At 41.9% G+C, this 20,778-nt stretch overlaps 1 protein-coding gene across 1 annotated transcript; it reads right to left on the reverse strand.

Moving 5' to 3' along the window:
- Window positions 1–1,394: 1,394 nt before the first annotated feature.
- On the reverse strand, window positions 1,395–20,223 carry LOC101113122 (CD5 antigen-like). The gene is made up of 8 exons (XM_027976731.3): window positions 20,091–20,223; window positions 16,767–16,793; window positions 14,371–14,694; window positions 9,734–10,057; window positions 8,175–8,492; window positions 6,888–7,208; window positions 5,379–5,569; window positions 1,395–2,050 (listed from the first exon to the last, which is right to left on the reverse strand). Exons 1-7 carry the CDS (start codon window positions 20,116–20,118, stop codon window positions 5,391–5,393), a joined length of 1,521 nt encoding a protein of 506 aa, XP_027832532.1. The 5' UTR covers window positions 20,119–20,223; the 3' UTR covers window positions 1,395–2,050; window positions 5,379–5,390.
- Between the last annotated feature and the right edge of the window lie 555 nt (window positions 20,224–20,778).

Genomic DNA, 20,778 nt, shown 5'->3' on the forward strand with positions numbered 1-20,778 from the left:
AATTTCTTCAGGCTCTGATACACTGTTTTTACACATGTCCACTTTAGAAATCAAGATAACAGCCATATTCTTGGGCCAGGGGACACTTTTCTCCTGCACTGTGCTAGCAGGCCAGTGTCAACCTTGTCCTTCAGCTTCTCAATTTCCTCTTTAATGACACATTCTAATTAGACCTCTAAGACTACCTTTTAGGCTTTTGTCATGTTTTGCCTTATTGCTTTTTTGGATCAGTTGGCTTACTCCAACAGCTGTTGCTTTTATCTGATTGGTTCTCGGGTGTCTTATTGGTTAGAATTTTACAAAAGAAATTTTAATGTAAAATTTAAAGGAAATCAAAGTTTCTTTTGTGAAATTCCAACCTTGTTCTACTCTACTTAGGATAAAAGAGCTTTTCAATGACTCAATCAAGGCAGTTCAGCAGGTCTCTAGATTCTGCTGGGTTGGTCAAAAAGTTCATTCAGATTTGTCCATAAGATGTTATGGGAAAATCCAAATGAACTTTTTGCCAACTCAATTGATATTACATGGTTTAGGGAACATGATACTAATCTGTGGGGAAAATCAGGAAGACCTGAGATAACTGATCAAACAGAGGCAAAATCTCTTTGAGTAGACATGATAGATACCAAAGTGTCTGTTAGGTCATCTTCTTCTCTTTTATGAAGCTAATTTTCCCTATTTTTCCCATGATAGGAAATAGAGAGAAAGTTCTCCATCCAGAGGAGAGAGCTGTATTACACACATCACTGCATCTGCCAGCAGGTTCTCTTCTACCTAATCCTACCTGAAAGGCCACCCCTGTAAAACTGACACACCTGCTTTCCCCTTGGGTAGAAAGAGCGTATCACACAGAGAGGCAACTCTTGAGACTTTGAAGTGAAAGAAGTGAAGTGAAATCACTCAGTCGTGACCGACTCTTTGCGGTCCCATAGACTGTAGTGTACCAGGCCCCCTGTCCATGGGATTTTCCAGGCAACAGTACTGGAGTGGATTGCCATTTCCTTCTCCAGGGGATCTTCCCAAACCAGGGCTCGAACCCAGGTCTCCCGCATTGTAGACAGACACTTTACCATCTGAGCCACCATAAATGCAGACACATAACAGGTACTCAACTCAGTCTCAGAGCCTGATGTTGTCAATTTTTAGAACCAAGCCATGATTCTCTCCTTAGTATCATCCTGTCTTGCATCTGACTTACACACCCTGAAATCTGAGCTGACAAAATTAAAATGATATCATCCGATTGGCATGAAGCACAACGATGGATTCCCCCAAATTCTTTCTGCATCTCTTCCTTTCCCTTCTAGTCACAGGTCCATACATTTTTCCTTGGGAAAATTACAATACATTTGTGGGATTAATGTTAAATGCACACCATGTTGGCAAGTTGTATATGGATAGTCAACAAAGGTATTTTATTATGGGCATTCAAAGGGTGTAATATTTCTTTTCCAAGTGTCATGAAAGGGTGTAGGATTATAGGATACTGCTCTGCTCTTGAAAGAATGTGTCTTCTTTTATCAGAAAACAGAATAGTGAGATGTTAATTGTTGAAGGTTAAGAAAAAGTGTTGAAGGCTTGAGAAAAAAACATTCAAAGAGCTTTCCCTCAAGTTTCAGCTCATTATTTACCCATATTCCCCTTCAAATTTTCCTTTTGTTGTCTCCTTCCTTTCGTGTTCTTTATAGACATGTAGGTTTGGTCTTAGAAATGTCCTATAGTGGTCAAAGGAACAGACCTGGGGATCCCAGGCTGGTTGAAAAAAAGCAGGAGGGGCCAGAATCAATGCCAGAGGGTCGACAGTGAGGAGCAGGTGACTGGGAGGTCATCTTCCTTGGCGAGACAAAATTCAACAACTCATATCTCCGGGAGATGATGGGGGTGCTTGACTCAGAGCAAAGAGTGTTCAGATTCTTGCTGAGGGGCTGAGGGAGTGGTAGCTGAGCCTGCAGGCCCAGTGCTTGCACTAAGCCATTTGAGAACAGGAGAAAGCAAAGGACACTCAGGCACTGCTGGAGTCAGGCCAAACATCAAATGTCAGGCAGCTCTTCTGTAAAGAGAAGAAGAATGTACAGTAAGGATGGGGACATGTCAAGAAGGGATTATTTCATTCAAGCTCAAGTTCAGTTCAGTTGCTTAGTCGTGTACAACTCTTTGCGACCCCCTGAATCGCAGCACGCCAGGCCTCCCTGTTCATCACCAACTCCCGGAGTTCACTCAGACTCACGTCCATTGAGTCCGTGATGCCATCCAGACATCTCATCCTCGGTCGTGCACTTCTCCTCCTGCCCCCAATCCCTCCCAGCATCAGAGTCTTTTCCAATAAGTCAACTCTTCGCATGAGGTGGCCAAAGTACTGGAGCCTCAGCTTTAGCATCATTCCTTGCAAAGAAATCCCAGGGCTGATCTCCTTCAGAATGGACTGATTGGATATCCTTGCAGTCCAAGGGACTTTCAAGAGTCTTCTCCAACACCACAGTTCAAAAGCATCAATTCTTCGGCACTCAGCCTTCTTCACAGTCCAACTCTCACATCCATACATGACCACTGGAAAAACCATAGTCTTGACTAGATGGACCTTAGTCGGCAAAGTAATGTCTCTGCTCTTGAATATACTATCTAGGTTGGTCATAACTTTTCTTCCAAGGAGTAAGCGTCTTTTAATTTCATGGCTGCAATCACCATCTGCAGTGATTTTGGAGCCCCCCTCAAATAAAGTCTGACACTGTTTCCACTGTTTCCCCATTTATTTCTCATGAAGTGATGGCACCAGATGCCATGATCCTCATTTTCTGAATGTTGAGCTTTAAGCCAACATTTTTGCTCTCCTCTCACTTTCATCAAGAGGCTTTTAGCTCCTCTTCACTTTCTGCCATAAGGGTGGTGTCATCTGCATATCTGAGGTCAATGATATTTCTCCAGGCAATCTTGATTCCACCTTGTGTTTCTTCCAGTCCAGCGTTTCTCATGATGTACACTGCATATAAGTTAAATAAGCAGGGTGACAATACACAGCCTTGACGTACTCCTTTTCCAATTTGGAACCAGTCTGTTGTCCCATGTCCAGTTCTAACTGTTGCTTCCTGACCTGCATACAGATTTCTCAAGAGCCAGGTCAGGTGGTCTGTATTCCCATCTCTTTCAGAATTTTCCACAGTTTATTGTAATCCACACAGTCAACGGCTTTGGCATAGTCAATAAAGCAGAAATAGATGTGATTCTGGAACGCTCTTGCTTTTTCAATGATCCAGTGGATGTTGGCAATTTGATCTCTGGTTCCTCTGCCTTTTCTAAAACCAGCTTGAACATCAGGGAGTTCACAGTTAACGTATTGCTGAAGCCTGGCTTGGAGAATTTTGAGCATTACTTTACTAGCATGTGACATGAGTGCAATTGTGTGGTAGTTTGAGCATTCTTTTGCATTTCCCTTCATTGGAACTGGAATGAAAACTGACCTTTTCCTGTCCTGTGGCCACTGCTGAGTTTTCCAAATTTGCTGGCATGTTGAGTACAACACTGTCACAGCATCATCTTTCAGGATTTGAAACAGCTCAACTGGAATTCCATCACCTCCACTAGCTTTGTTCCTAGTGTTGCTTTCTAAGGCCCACTTGACTTCACATTCCAAGATGTCTGGCTCTAGATTAGTGATCACATTATCATGATTATCTGGGTCGTGAAGATCGTTATTGTACAGTTCTTCCATGTATTCTTGTCACCTCTTCTTAATATCTTCTGCTTCTCTTAGGTCCAGACCATTTCTGTCCTTTATTGAGCCCATCTTTGCATGAAATGTTCTCTTGGTATCTTTAATTTTCTTGAAGAGATCTCTAGTCTTTCCCATTCTGTTGTTTTCCTCTATTTCTTTGCATTGATCACTGAAGAAGACTTTCTTATCTCTTCTTGCTATTCTCTGGAACTCTGCATTCAGATGCTTATATCTTTCCTTTTCTCCTTTGTTTTTCACCTCTCTTCTTTTCACAGCTATTTGTAAGGCCTCCCCAGACAGCCATTTGGCTTTTTTGCATTTCTTGGTCTTGATCCCTGTCTCCTGTACAATGTCACGAACCTCATTCCATAGTTCATCAGGCACTCTATCTATCAGATCTAGGCCATTAAATCTATTTCTCACTTTCACTGTATAATCATAAGGGATTTGATTTAGATCATACCTGAATGGTCTAGCAGTTTTCCCTACTTTCTTCAGTTTCAGTCTGAATTTGGTAATAAGGAGTTCATGATCTGAGCCAGTGTCAGTTCCTGGTCTTGTTTTTGTTGACTTTATAGAGCTTCTCCATCTTTGGCTGCATAGCATATAATCAATGTGATTTCAGTGTTGACCATCTGGTGATGTCCATGTGTAGAGTCTTCTCCTGTGTTGTTGGAAGAAGGTGTTTGCTATGACCAGTGCATTTTCTTAACAAAACTCTGTTAGTTTTGCCCTGCTTCATTCTGCATTCCAAGGCCAAATTTGCCTGTTACTCCAGGTGTTTCTTGACTTCCTACTTTTGCATTCCAGTCCCCTATAATGAAAAGGACATCTTTTTGGGGTGTTAGCTCTAAAGGTCTTGTAGGTCTTCATAAAACCGTTCAGCTTCATCTTCTTCAGCATTACTGATTGGGGCATAGACTTGGATAACTGTGATATTGAATGGTTTGCCTTGGAGACGAACAGAGATCTGTCGTTTTTGAGACTGCATCCAAGTACTGCATTTCGGACTCTTTTGTTGACCATGATGGCTACTCCATTTCTTCTGAGGGATTTCTGCCCGCAGTAGGAGATATAATGGTCATCTGAGTTAAATTCACCCATTCCAGTCCATTTTAGTTCACTGATTCCTAGAATGTCGACGTTCACTCTCGCCATTTCTTGTGTGACCACTTCCCATTTGCCTTGATGCATGGAACTGACATTCCAGGTTCCTATGCAATACTGCTCTTTACAGCATTGGACCTTGCTTCTATCACCAGTCACATCCACAACTGGGTATTGTTTTTGCTTTGGCTCTATCCCTTCATTCTTTCTGGAGTTATTTCTCCACTGATCTTCAGTAGCGTGTTGGGCACCTACTGACCTGGGGAGTTCCTCTTTCAGTATCCTATCATTTTGCCTTTTCATACTGTTCATGGGGTTCTCAAGGCAAGAATACTGAAGTGGTTTGCCATTCCCTTCTCCAGTGGCCCAGGCCTCAGGCCTGGGTGGCTCCTCCCAGCTGCCGACCCTGGCCTTGGGCTCGGGGTGGCTCCTCAGGGTCACTGCCCCTGGCCTCGGGCATGAGGTGGCTTCTCCCAGCCGCCCCTGACCTCGGACGCGGGGTAGCTCCTCTCGGCTGCCCCTGACCTCGGACCTGGGGTGTCTCCGCCCGGCCGCCACTAACCTCGGATGTGGGCTAACTCTTCTCCGCCTCCGCCCCTGACCTCGGACGCGGGGTGTCTCCTCTTGGATGCAGGGTGTCTCCTCTCGGATGCGGGGTGTCTCCTCCCGGCAGCCGCCCCTGACCTCGGACGCTGGGTAGCTCTTCCCGGACGCCACTGACCTTGGACACAGGGTAGCTCCTCTCCGCCATTCCTGTACAGTCAAGAAAGAAGACTGGTTCCCAGAATAGGAAAGGGAGACCCTCCCAGATCCTAATTACGTACCTATCTCACACTGATATGAACCACGTCAGAGTCTAGTTCAGTGCCCTAGACTTATTCAACCAGCTCCCATGTGAGTCACAAACCATATTCACTTATATTAGCACTACTCACCCTCCACAATCACAAAACTCTTCGAGAGAAACGGAGCAAGTATCTCCTTTGGACTAGCTAAGAATAACTAGCCTCAGTATGGCAGACTTGACTCAAACACTAGTCTTCCATCAATAAAGCCCCCCTTTTCTGGGCACTAGCTGCTCTTCATATTTTTGATCATCTCTCAGCTCTTACACAATTCCCTGAGTAGGTAACCAGGCAGCCCTGTATGCCTCATCCCACACTGCATGCCACAAAGCTGGGCTTCAGAGCTGTGACTCTCTTGAGTCAGCCACTCAAGGGCTGTGTTTTGAATTTCCTGACTCATATAGGGACAAGATTTCTTCCTTTACCCTCCTGTGAAGTGAAAGTGAAAGTCACTCAGGCGTGTCCAACTCTTTGAGACCCCATGGTCTATACTGTCCATGGAATTCTCCAGGCCAGAATACTGGAGTAGGTAGCCTTGCCCTTCTCCAGGGGAGCTTCCCATCCCAGGGATCAAACCCAGATCTCTCACATTGCAGGCAGATTCTTTACCAGCTGAGCCACCAGGGAAGCCCAACAATAGTGGGAGGTCTACAACTTACAGCTGGAATCCTGGCTTCTCTGAAAAGACACTCTCATGGATATCCACAAAGAGCCCCTCCTCCAGCCTCATTCCCACAGATTAATTTAAAATCTGGCTAGTGACAATAGGTAGAAGGGGGTGGAACCATCTTCTACAGTTTTAACTTACTGTTTGAGGCCTGGGGTCCTCTAAGTCAACTAATCCTGAGCTAAGCCAAGACTGATCATTTTAGTTCTGCTCCATCGTTTGAAAACAATTTTTATGATTTTGGAAAGTTGCTTATTTCCTCTGACTCTTACTCTCTTCAGATTTAAAATAAGGTGTCAATTCAATAATTTTCAAAACCTCTTTTGTTCTCACACTCAATAACTGTATAGCACAGGATTTTTAAACTGTTATTATCATTCTATCCATGACTAGGATTCTCAAGTAATTCCTTGAAGTAACACAAAATAGGTGACAGTTATGGGCAGCTGTGCAGCACTAGTAGAATGACCCTTACCCTCAGAGTTCACACCCCACCACCCGCTTCTTCACCACCCTCCATACCAGTCCCCATGGGGACTACCCAATCTACAGGGCTTACCCAAGCAGAATACGACCACATCTTCCTTGTGGTTGCAGTCATGATACCCCCAGGACCTATGCTGACACTGCTCCAGGGACTGCTCTTGCCCTTTGCAATGGACATCATCTAGCCAGATGCGCCCATCTCCAGGGACAAACTTTCTCCGTGCTTTGGCAGGTACAAAGATTGGCTTTCCACAGCCCAGTTGCTGGCACACCACCTGCTCCTCCTTTGTCCCCCAGCCATCATCACAGACAGAGCCCCATATGCCCTTGTGCAGCACCTCCAGTCGCCCAGAGCAGCTGGTGTCTCCATTTACCAGCCTCAATTTAAAGGGATCTGCAGGGTCAGGAGATGGAGTAGGGCATGGAAAGAAGAAAAAAAAAAAAAAAAAACACATTATCTACATCCTCATTCAAATCCCATCAACACTTCTGAAGCTCTCTACCTGCCTGTTTTTCTGTGATCATAGCCCTTGCTCTAATTTCCAATCCATGTATCCCAGGTCTGTTTCCTTAACTAAGGCATTTTACTTTCCCATCTAGTTTATAAAAGTCTAATACTTATGAACGACTTTCTAGTAGTTTTTTTTTTAATTGAAGAGTTCAACAAGTACATGGAATTGTGTGTCTTATCCTTATTATATACAATTCAATATAATAATATTTTATATTAATCTAGCAGTTAATACTGCTTAAAGCATTTTCATGTACAAAGGTAAGTATCATTAGCTCCATGGGGAGGGAGGTGGGAGGGCGGTTCATGTTTGGGAACGCATGTAAGAATTAAAGATTTTTAAATTAAAAAAATAAATAAATAAAATTAAAAAAAAAACAAGAGAATTTAAAAAAAATAAATAAAAATAAAAACAAGAGAATTGATGAGCAGCACAATTAAATAGCTTTGCCATGGTTATTTGATGCATGGGTGCTGAGCTTAGTCACTCAGTCCTGTTTGACTCTGCTCCTCTGTCCATGAGGATTCTCCAGGCAAGAATACTGGAGTGGGTTGCCTTGACCGCCTCCAGAGGATCTTCCCAACCCAGGGATTGAACCCGGGTCTTCCACACTGCGGGCAGATTCTTTACCATCTGACACACCCGGGAAGTCCAAGAATACTGAAGTAGGTAGCCTATCCCTTCTCCAGGGGATCTTCCAGACCCAGGAATCAAACCAGACTCCTGCATTGTAGTCAGATTCTTTACCAGCTCAGCTACCAGAGTAGTTCTTTATAAACAATGATTGAATAGAACTCTATTTAATCAAATTCATGAATAATCCTAGTCCCTGGACTTATAGGCATTACCTTCACATTCGACCCATGTATCCTCATCATGGGTGCAGTTATTACTCCCCTCAAGCCCAGAAAGGCAGTATTGAAGGTATCCTTCCCGTCCTGAGCATGATACATTGCTCAGCCAGATAAGTCCTTGGCCCTGGGTATCCTTGTTACAGCATCTCTTGATCAGTGTGGCCTTCCCACACCCCAGTTGCCGGCACACCACCTTCGCAGCTGAGAGATTCCAGCCTGTTTTGCACACAGTGCCCCATTGCTCTTGGTGCTTCACCTCCAAGCGCCCCTTGCAGCGCCCAGGGCCACCAACGAGCCTCACGGTCTCTGGAACTGTGGGAAAAGAAAGATTAAGTCTCTGCTCCCCGCAAGAACACAGCCTTCCCACATAAGGGGGCTCCTAACTCTGAATCTTTCTCAGAAATAAGAATGAGACTTCAGCATCAGGCACAAATATTTGGTGACTGTTTGTCTGATAAAAAACTGTGGGATAACAAAGAAAACATAAACTAGTCCCTTAGCCAAATCACAGTCTAATGGAAAAGTAGATAGACACACCTAAAATCATTAATGCATACACAGCAAATATATGAATGGAATAAACAAATACAGCAATTATATGCATATAATTGTTGTATGTGTGTGTGTGTGTGTGTCTATATATATTGGCTTCCCAGGTGACTCTGTGGGTACAGAATCCACCTGCAATGCAGGAGACTCAGAAGACCTGGCTAGGTTCAATTCCTGAGTGGAAATATGCCCTGGAGGAGGGCATGGCAACCCACTCCAATATTCTTGTCTGGAGCATCCCATGGACAGAGGAGACTGGCAGACTACAGTCCATAGAGTCACAAAGAGTCAGACACAACTGAAGCAACTGAGCATGCACTCATGCATACATATATATACACAGTTGTTGTGTGTTGGTTTCCTATGAGCATCTCCTGTCTACCTAACTAGATGATAGACTCCTCGAGAACTGATAAACTTACATTACATTTTGGGAGCTCATTTCTTCTCCATAACTCTAACTGAGCTTTAGATACAAATGTTTAGTGGTTGTTACATCTGTGCATGTTTGTGTGTGTGAAGAAGAGAATCAGGTTCTTGGATAGATTGAAACAAAGAAAAACTAAGATTGAAACTAAGAGAAAATCATTAGGTCAGCCAAGCGTGCGTGCTAAGTTGCTTCAGTCATGTCCGACTCTGTGTGTCCCTATAGACTGTAGCCCACCAGACTCCTCTGTCCATTGGATTCTCCAGGCAAGAATACTGGAGTGGGTTGCTGTGCCCTCCTGCAGGGGATCTTCCCCACCCAGGGACTGAACCCACGTCTCTTAAGTCTCTGCATTGGCAGGCGGGTTCTTTATCACTAGTGTCACTGCTCAAGGAGGAGTAACAGTTCTAGATGAGGATATATTTGTCTCCGGCTTCCGCAGTTGAAAAACGGTGAGAAGTGAAGGACAAGGAATCAATTAACAGTTCATGGTGGAGAATAAAGATAAAGAGGACAAAGAGTGGTCATGCGGGCTATGGGCAGTTGGCGTATAGTCATTGAGTCCTGCCATACTCACTCTCACATATTGCCCCTGCATCCTCGCTGTGGGAGCAATCATAAACGTCTTCCAGCCAGCCACATTTAATCAACTCATCTTCCATCCCATTGCAGTTGACTTCTCGGATGAAGATTTTTTGTTTTTCATCTGCCAGGGGCTTATATAAATTACCACTGGGTGTCCCCTTGGCTGCTCCACAGCCCAGCTCCCGGCACACCACTTCCACATCATTCATGTTCCAGCCGTCGTCACACACAGTGCCCCACTCGCCATTCCGTTCCACTTCCACCCGCCCTTCACAGTGATGGGGACCTCCCACCAGTCGCACTTTGGGAGGAGACTCTGCAAAAAAAAGAGATATTGGCTGCAGATTAGCAGTGGCCCAGAGAGTACTCAGGCATATATGCAGTCTTCTGGGAATTCTTCTATCACTTTCAGGATGTGGAGAATTGGAGGGTGAGAAAATAGGGATCAAAAGGGAAGACAAGGTAGAGGAGCTCCAGGACTCCATCTCTGAGCTCTGGTTCTGCTACACTCTTTTATTATTATTATAATTTAAACTGTATTTTTACTTGGCCCTTGGTGAAACTTGGAAAATCAGGCTTAATATCCCTACCTTTGGATGTGGTACAAATAAGTGCTTAATATGATTATTTCAAAAGTACACTCTCTAACAGGAATTAAGATGCACAGTGTTATAATATTCATATCAATAAATACATTGTATAAAATTTTAGTTTGTCTTGTAATTACCTTCCTCCCAAATAAAGTATGGCATATATATATTCATTTTTGTGTGAAATTTGAACAAAATCTGTATTTCCCTGTTTCTTTGTTTTTTTTTTGTTGTTGTTGTTGTTGTTGTTTTGACAACATAGTATTCCTTTATATTTTCAGAATTGGATTAGAACTTTCAAGCCTCATTCAGTTGTTTTTTTTTTTTAAATCACTAAGATAGTAAACTTTCTAGATTACCAGCAGTAATCCTAGAGGCCAAAATATTTCGAACTAAGCCAAGGTTTTGAGTGAATATAAATTAGAAATCTAGCATTCTAGTCATACTAGGTCAAACAAGTGAAGTCAAAATGTCATAAGTGTTTTAGCTTAGCAAAAAATCATATGTTTTCTAAAATACATGTATTATACAAACTATATATATATGTACACAAAAGCTTTTCTATTATGCTCGATAAAGGCTTGAGAAAGAACATCAAATAAATGACGGAGAAACTGGGAAACATAAGCTAAATGAACCTAAAACATGAAGCACTGAACATGAAATAGAAAAATTGAAACAGACTAGATGAAAGTAAAAGGTCATCATATGTCCAGTTGTTTTTAAACATGGTGGCTCATTAGAAATGCATCTCGAGCTTTGGAGATAAAAAGCAATCCCTCAGCATTTGCATTTTTCAAAAATTTCCAGGATAATTCTAATATGCATCTGGATTTTGAAAAGTGACTATGGGTTTTTCTATTAAAAGGTAGTTATAGTGATATGGAATTCTTTTATTTTTCTGTTGACCAGAAAAGTGGTCAATGGTATTAAGCAGCCACTAGTTACATAATCACAGTAGTAAAAGATGTGTTAGTTTCACAATAAATACCAAGACAAAAAATGAAAGATAGCTACAACTGCAAGCCATAATGGCAACATGATTAAGCTAGCAATATAAAATAATTACATACACTTTGGGGAGTTAAGTAGAGTGCTGTGATAAGTGTAAGTGCATACATACACATGTTCTCATCCACCCAGTCAGTCTAAGTCTTGTGGTTGGTGTATTTAATTCATTTACATATAAGTAAATTTTCAATATATATGATCCTATTACCATTTTCTTCATTGTTTTAGGTTTATTTTCTGTACGCCTTTTCCTTCTCTTGTGTTTCCTGCCTAGAGAAGTTTCTTTAGCATTTGTTGTAAAGCTGGTTTGGTGCTGCTGAATTCGCTTAAATTTTGCTTGTTTGGAAAGTTTTTGATTTCTCCATCAAATCTGAATGAGAGTCTTGCTGGGTAATGTATTCTTGGTTGCAGGTTTTTCTTTCTTCACTTAAAATATATCATACCATTCTCTTCTGGCTTGTAGAGTTTCTGTTGAGAAATCAGCTTACAACCTCATGGGAGTTCCCTTATATGCTATTTGTCATTTTTCACTTCTTGCTTTTAATATTTTATCTTTGTCTTTAACTTTTGTCAGTTTGATTACCATGTGTGTGTCTCATTGTGTTCCTTCTGGAATTTATCCTGCCTGGGACTCTGCACTTCCTGGACTTGTTCAATTATTCTTTTCCATGTTAGGGAAATTTTCATCTATTATTCAAATATTTTCTTGGGTCCTTCCTCTCTCTCTTCTCCTTCTGGAACCCCTATAATGCAAATGCTGGTGTGTTTACTATTGTCCCAGAGGCCTCTTAGTCTGGTCTTCATTGTTTTCATTCTTTTTTCTATATTCTGTTCTGTGGCAGTGATTTTCACCATACAGTCCTCCAGGTCCCTTATCTGTTCTTCTGCCTCAGTTATTCTGCTACTGATTCCTTCTAATGCATGGTTCATCTCTGTCGGTTTTTTAGTTCTTACAGGTCTTTGGTAAATATTTCTTCCATTTCCTTCGTTCTATTTCTGAGATCCTATGATCTTTACTATCATTATCTTCCTATCATTATTCTGAATTCTTTTACTGGAAGGTTGCCTATCTCTACTTCACATAGTTGCTTTTCTGGGGCTTTATCTTGGCCCTTAATCTGGGACATAACCCTGTCATTTTTCATCCTGATTAACCTTCTGTAATGTGGTTTTCATTCTAGCCACTGTGGGATTGTGGTTCTTTGACCAGAGATTGAACCCATTTCCCCTGCACTGAAAGCATGGAGATGTCTAGATATAATCTGGGCTAACAACCTGACTCTCTCTCAATATCAATGATCCACTCTCAACCATCTTTGCTACTTCCTATGACATTTTCCCATGTCCAAGAACCTAGCTCAGAAGAAATACAGAGAGTGCTGAGTAAGGGAAGAGTCAGAGCCTCAAAGTCTCAGAGCCCTAAAACTGGGTCTAGAAGATTCTATGTGTTGGGAGTGGGAGATGGGCTTCACAGAGTCTCCAGGTAAGTTCTGAAGAAACCAAGACTTAGACAAGGAGTATAGACGACTGTGTAGGGAGACAAGGGAAGAGCCTATCAGGAAACAAACTTCTGGATACTACATTCCAAGTACTGTTTTATGAACACACAAAACAGTGATGATCAAGATAGTTAGCATTGCTGTCCTCAAGATGATTCTATTTAATAGGCTTGAAGCAATACCATCAAGTCCTCTCAGCCCAGAGAGATATAGTGATAAAGAAGATCTAAGTTTGCCAGGCCTCCAGGGAGAAGTCTGTTGTACCTGGAGGGACAACATTTGGATGTGTGGCTTGTGGTCTGTCAGGCTATGAACAGTATATGACAACATGGGCTGCATGGAATGACTCAGATACCTATATGAATGGAATACAATTTCTCAGGACCCAAATTTCTACTGCCTATATATATAGGCATATATTTATATATATATATATAAAATTGTTGTTGTATTCCTTTATTCCTTTCATATATTTGCTTTCTATACATTAATAATTTTCTGTGTGTCTGTGTCCTTTTCAATTAGACTGCGATTTGGCTAATGGACTAGTCTATTATATATATATATATTATATATATATAATATATATATAATACATATATATTATATACATAATTGCTGTATATGAATGTGTATATATATAGGATTCCAAGGTGGCTCAGTGAGTTCAGAATCCACCTGGGTTCAATCCCTGGATGGAAAAGATCCCCTGGAGGAGGGCATGGCAACACACTTCAGTATTCTTGCCTGGAGCATCCCATGGACAGAGGAGACTGGCAGACTACAGTCCATAGAGGCACAAAGAGTCAGACACAACTGAAGCAACTGAGCATGCACTCATGCATACATATATATACACAGTTGTTGTGTGTTGGTTTCCTATGAGCATCTCCTGTCTGCCTAACTAGATGATAGGCTCCTTGAGACCTGAATAACTTACACTATAATTGGGGAGCTCATTTCTTCTCCACAACTCTAACTGAGCTTTAGATACAAATGTTTAGTGGTTGTTACATCTGTGCATGTTTGTGTGTGTGAAGAAGAGAATCAGGTTCTTGGATAGATTGAAACAAAGAAAAACTAAGATTGAAACTAAGAGAAAATCATTAGGTCAGCCAAGCCTGTGTGCTAAGTCGCTTCAGTCATGTCCGACTCTGTGTGACCCTATGGACTGTAGCCCACCAGACTCCTCTGTCCATTGGATTCTCCAGACAGGAATACTGGAGTGGGTTGCTGTGCCCTCCTGCTGGGGATCTTCCCCACCCAGGGATTGAACCCACGTCTCTTAAGTCTCTGCATTGGCAGGCGGGTTCTTTATCACCAGTCCCACTGTTCAACCAAGAGGAGCAACAGTTCTAGATGAGGATATTTTTGTCTCTAGGGTCCACAGTTGAAAAAGGGTGAGAAGCAAAGGACAAGGAATCAGTTAACCATTAATTCATGGTGGAGAATAAAGATAAAGAGGACAAAGAGTGGTCATGTGAGGTATGGACAGTTGGCTTATAGTCTTTAAGTCCCGCCATACTCACTCTCACATATTGCCCCTGCATCCTCGCTGTGGGAGCAATCATAAACGTCTTCCAGCAGGTCACATTTACTCAACTTATCTTCCGTCCCACTGCAGTTGACTTCTTGGATGAAGATCTTTTGTTTTTCATCTGCCAGGGGCTTATATAAATTACCACTGGGTGTCCCCTTGGCTGCTCCACAGCCCAGCTCCCGGCACACCACTTCCACGTCTTTCATGTTCCAGCCGTCGTCACACACAGTGCCCCACTCGCCATTCCGTTCCACTTCCACCCGCCCTTCACAGTGATGGGGACCTCTCACCAGTCGCACTTTGGGTGAAGACTCTGCAAAGAAAGGAGATATTGGCTGCAGATTAGTAGTGGCCCAGAGAGTACTCAGGCATATATGCAGTCTTCTTGGAATTCTACTACCATTTTCAAGATGTGGAGAATTGAAGGGTGAAAAAGTAGGGGTCAAAAGGGAAGACAAGGAAGAGGAGCTCCAGGACCCCATCTCTGAGTTCTAGTTCTGCTACACTCTCTTATTATTATGATGATGATTTAAACTGTATTTTTATTTGGCCCTTGGTGAAACTTGGAAAAACAGGCTTAATATCATTACCTTTGGATCTGTGTTTGTGGCCTGTGGTCTATCAGACTATGAACAGTATATGACAATATGGGCTACCTGGAACAACTCAGGCACCTCTGTGAATGAAATACAATTTCTTAGACCCAAATTTCTACTGACTACTTTGTCTCAACTCTGCACAAACTCCCTAGAACTTGGCATCAACCCCAGAAGTAGCAGTTGGGTGAAAAATGTCTGACCTGGTTGATTTTAAGCTCCATTGAGAAGTTTTTATTTGATTTATTGATTTGTTCTGTTTCTCTCCTCTTCTTCTATAATTTTTTGAGGAAAATGACATGAGGAATGGAGGTTAGAGACAAAAATTAAAATTGAACTATAAAAAACTAAGAAAAGTTCCCATTGTTGCACTCTGAAGTTTAAGGCATGTATATATAATTCAAGAAAAGCCATCTAGAAATAACTTCTGGATCATTGTAACTAAGATTAGGGTTTGGATAGGCATTATTGTTTGCCCTAGCAAACATTCGATACCAAGATCATGCTCAGGCTATTTTATTTTACTTTGAGTTATAAAGTTCTGGGTTTATTTTTTTATTTGGCCACGCCACATGCCATGTGGGATCTTACTTCCTCAACCAGGGATCAAATCCACCACCCTGCATTGGAAGCATGGCATCTTAACTGCTGGATCACCAGGGAAGCCCTCAAATTCGGGTTTTAAATAAGTTTTCCTTTTCCATGGAGTAGAGGACTAGATCACATTGTAGGAGAGAAGAAATATGTTTAAGACAGAGAAAGAGAATAAGTGCAGAAAGAGAACGAAGTGCAGCTAAAGGGAAAAGAAGGGCTGAAAAGATTTAAAAGCTAGAGAAAAGAACAAAGGAGCTCATCAGGGCAGTAGTGTCCTAGACAGCATTTTAGCCTACTTTACTAGCTGAGGGCTTGAGAGACAAGGACCCGGGGTGAGTCCTCCCTCTCTGAGTATAAAGAGAGCAGCTGTCTCCTGGCACTTGCAGCAAGACATAACTCTGGAGGCCAGAGAAGAAAAACCAGGTCATCTGGAGCATTGGACTGGGACCCAGAAGCAGCATTTCTTTTAGGAAGCAAATTGAACCAGCAGGGTGCAAGATCCTCCACATTCATAGCAGAGTTTTCAGCTGCCCCTTTCTCATAAAGCCTCTACTATCAAGAGAAAGAATAGGCTGAAGAGACAATGTCAAAGAAACTCATAATCCTCAACCAGTCCCTTTGATTTTTGGACCATCAGAGGCTTCCTCTTCCACAGACTAATTCTCTTTGTGCCTTCCCATTCTCTCCTCAGTTGAACTGTTTGTGCTCTGCCGGAAGAATCCTTAATAGGTGGCCAGTGACCACTGAAATCCAGCCTGCACTCTGCTGATGAAACCATGAAGTGCACAGAGGCTGGTGCATTTCTAGTTCAAAGATAACATTAAAATTGGTAGAGGGACCAGGAAATAGTAGAATATAGAAGGGCAAAAGAAAGTTTATTTCCCAGGAGGTGAGGTGTCTTCTGAGCCTGAAAGAAAGCCATTTGCTTTGTTAGGTGATGGAGCTAGAGCTGGGCTAGTGTCTTGGGTCACAAAGGCCAAATGGAGAGGAATCCCTTTGCAGTATAAACCACTCAGATTTTATCTAAGTTTTGGAAGTGGAAATCTACCCATATTAGACTGGTGGGTTGTGAAACCAGAAAGAAATTCTACTTTGGCTCTTTTGAACCACAGCCTCTCTCCCTGGCCCTGGGAAATCAAAATTTCCACTCTCCAGAGCTGAAAGCCCACCCTCTTGGGACCCCAAAAAATCTTACCTAGAAGTCCAGGTCCAGTGCAAAAGCCTGAGCAAATAAAAAAGAAAGAAAGAAAGAAGTGAATGAGATCAAGTAGTCAATTGCCAAGGCTTTGTTCAAAATCACAACTCTCTAGAAAGTTTTGTTGAACTTTGTGGGACAGAGAGGTAATTACACAGCCTCCAAGGTTAGACATGGCTGAGACATTCTCCTTCTCCTCCTTCTCCTCCTAGAATGACCAGCCTAAAAAAACACATGGCAACTAAGAGCCAAAAAGGCCCATTCTACCATGCCTAATTAGATCTATCATGTTCCCTTTCCATCTGATGTTGGCTCTACCCCTGGCATGGATATATTTGATTTTCTATTTTAATCTATTAGATTGATCGGTGATGACCACCTAAACTAGAAGTGTGGTGATGTAGTATCTGAGTCCAACAGGAAAACATGTTGGAGGTTTCTGGGAAGATGTGTTGGGACCAGTGTGAGAGAAGCAAGAGCGACTCCATCTTGAAGCCTGTCATGCATCTTAAAGACTGGATGTGAACTGGGACTGAACCCTGCCCAAGAGTGAGAAAACCATTGCTAGTGAAAACCAGGTCTGCTGGAGACTTCCCTCCCTACAGATGACAAACGGAGATTGTACTTGAGGTCAAGCTGCCCCTGTAAGATTAACCATGGAGATATCCCCCTTGATGTATAATCATTGTCCCCCCACGCCACCCTTAATCTTAATTATTTGTTCTCCTAGCACCTAATTGTTGTAAAATTCAGTCATATACAACAAAGAGATTGCTAACATGTAACCAGTCACATAGCGGAGGTGGAGAGGGTGGGAGTATAAAACTGGGCCTCTCAGAAACATCAGGGTCCTTGTTGGGAACTATTCCCCTTGGATCCGCTGGCATAATAAACTGTACTCCACTGTCTTGAGTGTCCTCTGAGGTATGTTTTGCAACTCCGGATTCCACAACAGATGCACAGCTGGGGAGGATAAAGATGTCTTTAAAGGCATATGAGAGGGTAACAGGCAGGAAGGCTAGGGGTCCCCAATTGAGGGAAACAAACTACAAGTGTCAATTTTATTTTTTCCTTCTCTATACAAAATTAAAAGGAGGGTTCTTTTAAAATTCTGTGTTGCCATGACAATACCTGGTTCCACCTGAACTTAATTTTTCTCAAACCTTGAGCTCACCAATGCATTTTTCTTATGGAAATGTTTTCCTTAAGCTATGCTAATGTATTCACCTTATTTACCTTTCTTCAAGTCTGTTCACCGAAGACTCAGAACCCATAATGGCTCAACACATCAGTATGTTTTACTCATGGAAGTGTTCCTCTTCTGATGTCTATATCAGAAGCTTTCTCTATCTCTTTTATACTTTTAAAGCTCTGGCAACCCAGCCTCATCACTGGCCACAGGTTGAATGTCTCTCCTCCAGAGGCCAAGAATCCCAGCATCATTCACAGGTTGCTGTTCATAGCAGCAACCTTTCACATAGAGGAAAATGGCAGTATTTTTCTGTGTTCACTGACACTGCATTCAGACAATGGTCAACAAACTTTTGTGTGAAAGGCCAAATAGCAAATATTTGAGGCTTCATGGGCTATACAGTCTCTGTTATAACCAATCAGCTCTGTCAATGCAACCACTTACATGTAAATGAATAAGCCTGGCTGTGTTCCAATAAACCTTTGTTTATGAACAATTATATTTAAATTTCATGTCATTCTCATGTGTCACAAAATATTATTCCTTTCACTTTTCCCATAGTTTAAAAATGTAATATCCATTCTTAGTTTCTAGGCTGTGGTTTGCTGAACCTGGTTAAGAGTTCAGAAAGCAGTTCTAGGCTAATTTCCAAACTTCCAGGTTTAAGTATCAGCACATCTTTGAATGATCAGAGTTTCTTCCTACAAGATCTCTGTGTAATCAGACTCATCTACTCATTAGGCTCCAGCCTAATGCAAACTTTGAGAGATGGTGAAGGACAGGGAAGTCTGACATGCTGCAGTCCAGGGGGTTGCAAAGAGACAGACACGACTTAGCTACTAAACAACAGCAAATGCTATAGAGAGAGTCCTGTGACTATCAGTGGTCTCTGAAACCCAGTATTTTGAACTGCAAAACTCATCCCCCAATACCACCCCATCTTATAGGATCTTTCTGAAGGAGTTAATATCATTGGACTTCCAGCCTAGAGCTTTTTAGGCAAATCCATGTATTTCATTGACTTGTCCTGGAATATTTTCTTCCAAATATTTGCTTTGCAACATGACTCAAAAAGACTTTGTCTGCAATTGCCTAAAACTCAAGGTTACATCATGAATAGCACCTTACAAGTCTAATAAAGAACACAAACCATGTATATATGCAAAGGAAACTGAATGTGATGAGCCTGACAGGTGTGAAAGTGACATAGCCCAAAGGTAACTTGAGAACTCTGTAGTGGGGTTGATCACCATGAGTATCACAGGTCAGAAAGACTCATGAAGGAGATGCAACTGAAGATAAGCCTAAGAGATTCAATAGTAACTTCACAAGAGGAGGTGGGGAACTATCTGCTAGGTAACATAAGGGGTGTATGGGTGTTTAGAAATGTGACCAGCACTGTGCATAGAACACACAAATGCCCAACTGAGAGACCGGTAGGTTTCAGTGGTATACTAGATCATCAAGAAAATTAAAATGGATGTGACTGATTAAGGGAGGGACCTAGCAGGCTCTTTTATCTTATGGAAAGGCTCTTAACAAACCTCTGAGGAACATAACATTACTTCATAGATATGAGAATGAGATTTTGGAGGGCTATGATAACTTTAAAATTCAGATAGCTAAGAAATCAAAGAGCAAAAATTGAAATCCATATCTCTTTGATTCCAAAATCCTCAAATACTCTAAATTAATCTGAGTAATAAGAAACTGGGAAAAACTAGGGAAACACATGAAATACATTTGAGAAGAATCAATATGATCAATGAAAGGTGATTGTGCTGCAGTTCTACTTCCTTTTCTTGCTGTTACCCATGGTCCATTTATTTGTCTTATTATAAATAGTGCATTTAGGAAAATTTGTGTGAAAAAGCAATAGTATAAATTATTACTGAATTGATAATGTGAATATAGGGAAATAGAAAGTTTTCTGGTAATCAAGGTGGATTATAAACTGAGTATAGATTAAGTGGCTTTGGGGATTTAGAATAATTACCAGATATAGAGAAAGGAGAGTAGAGACTTTCCTTGAAAGATACCTAGATCTGTACCAGATGGGCAAGGAAAGGCTTCCCCCAATCAAAGTTCCAGAGTACTCTGAAGCCTGGACCCAAAGGAGCAGAAATACTCACCAAAGATCAAGAAGAAAAACAGAGCCATGTCCCAGATGGCTGAAGATAGTGAACTGAAATGTAAGGCTGGAAGGAGGCCCCGCAACAGGAATATGCAGCTTTGGTTTCAAGTGTGCTGTGAGGAGGGAAAGAGGCAGGTTTTGTCTGCAGCAGAGGCTTTATCAGATGACTAGAAACCAATGGGCTCAGAGGTCAGGACTGATAGAGCTGGACTTGCTGAAATCAGCATGCCCCAGAGGAAGGGAGGTGGCCGGAACTGGCAGAAAGATGATGAAAACAAAAGAAAACAAACAAACAAAACAAAAAACCCCAAGCTGCTATGCTTTGGTTCTGCTGTAATCCCAGCTCCATCGAGCTCTGCTTTAGTCCCCTCACTATGTAAACAAGGAAAACAATGCACATAAGGAAAGGCAAGTACCAAGAATAATGGCCATTTCACATTAGAAGATCAAGCAATACTTGATCCTCATGTATGGTTTGTGGGGGTTAATTAGCCAATTTCAATTCTTTCCTTCCAGATGGAAGTGACTAGAAAATATAGAGGCCAAAGATCATAGAACAATTCCAAAGTTGAAGTCACCATAATTCAGAATCAAGAGGGCAATCCAGAGTCAAGGTGCCAATCTTTGCAAATATGGCTTGATGTATTTCTCTCAAACCAGCTTCTCCAGTGCTAAGTAGAGGGCCT

The sequence above is a fragment of the Ovis aries genome, chromosome 1 (assembly GCF_016772045.2).
Source record: "Ovis aries strain OAR_USU_Benz2616 breed Rambouillet chromosome 1, ARS-UI_Ramb_v3.0, whole genome shotgun sequence".
NCBI lineage: Eukaryota > Metazoa > Chordata > Mammalia > Artiodactyla > Bovidae > Ovis > Ovis aries.

Coding starts and splice junctions, on each gene's coding strand:
- LOC101113122 (XM_027976731.3), bottom strand. CDS start 20,118: ATGGCTCTGTTTTTCTTCTTGATCTTTG. Junction 14,695..16,766: donor CACTGGACCTGGACTTCTAG/GTAAGATTTTTT, acceptor CTTTCTTTGCAG/AGTCTTCACCCAAAGTGCGA. Junction 10,058..14,370: donor TGCAGGGGCAATATGTGAGA/GTGAGTATGGCG, acceptor TTTTTTTTGCAG/AGTCTCCTCCCAAAGTGCGA.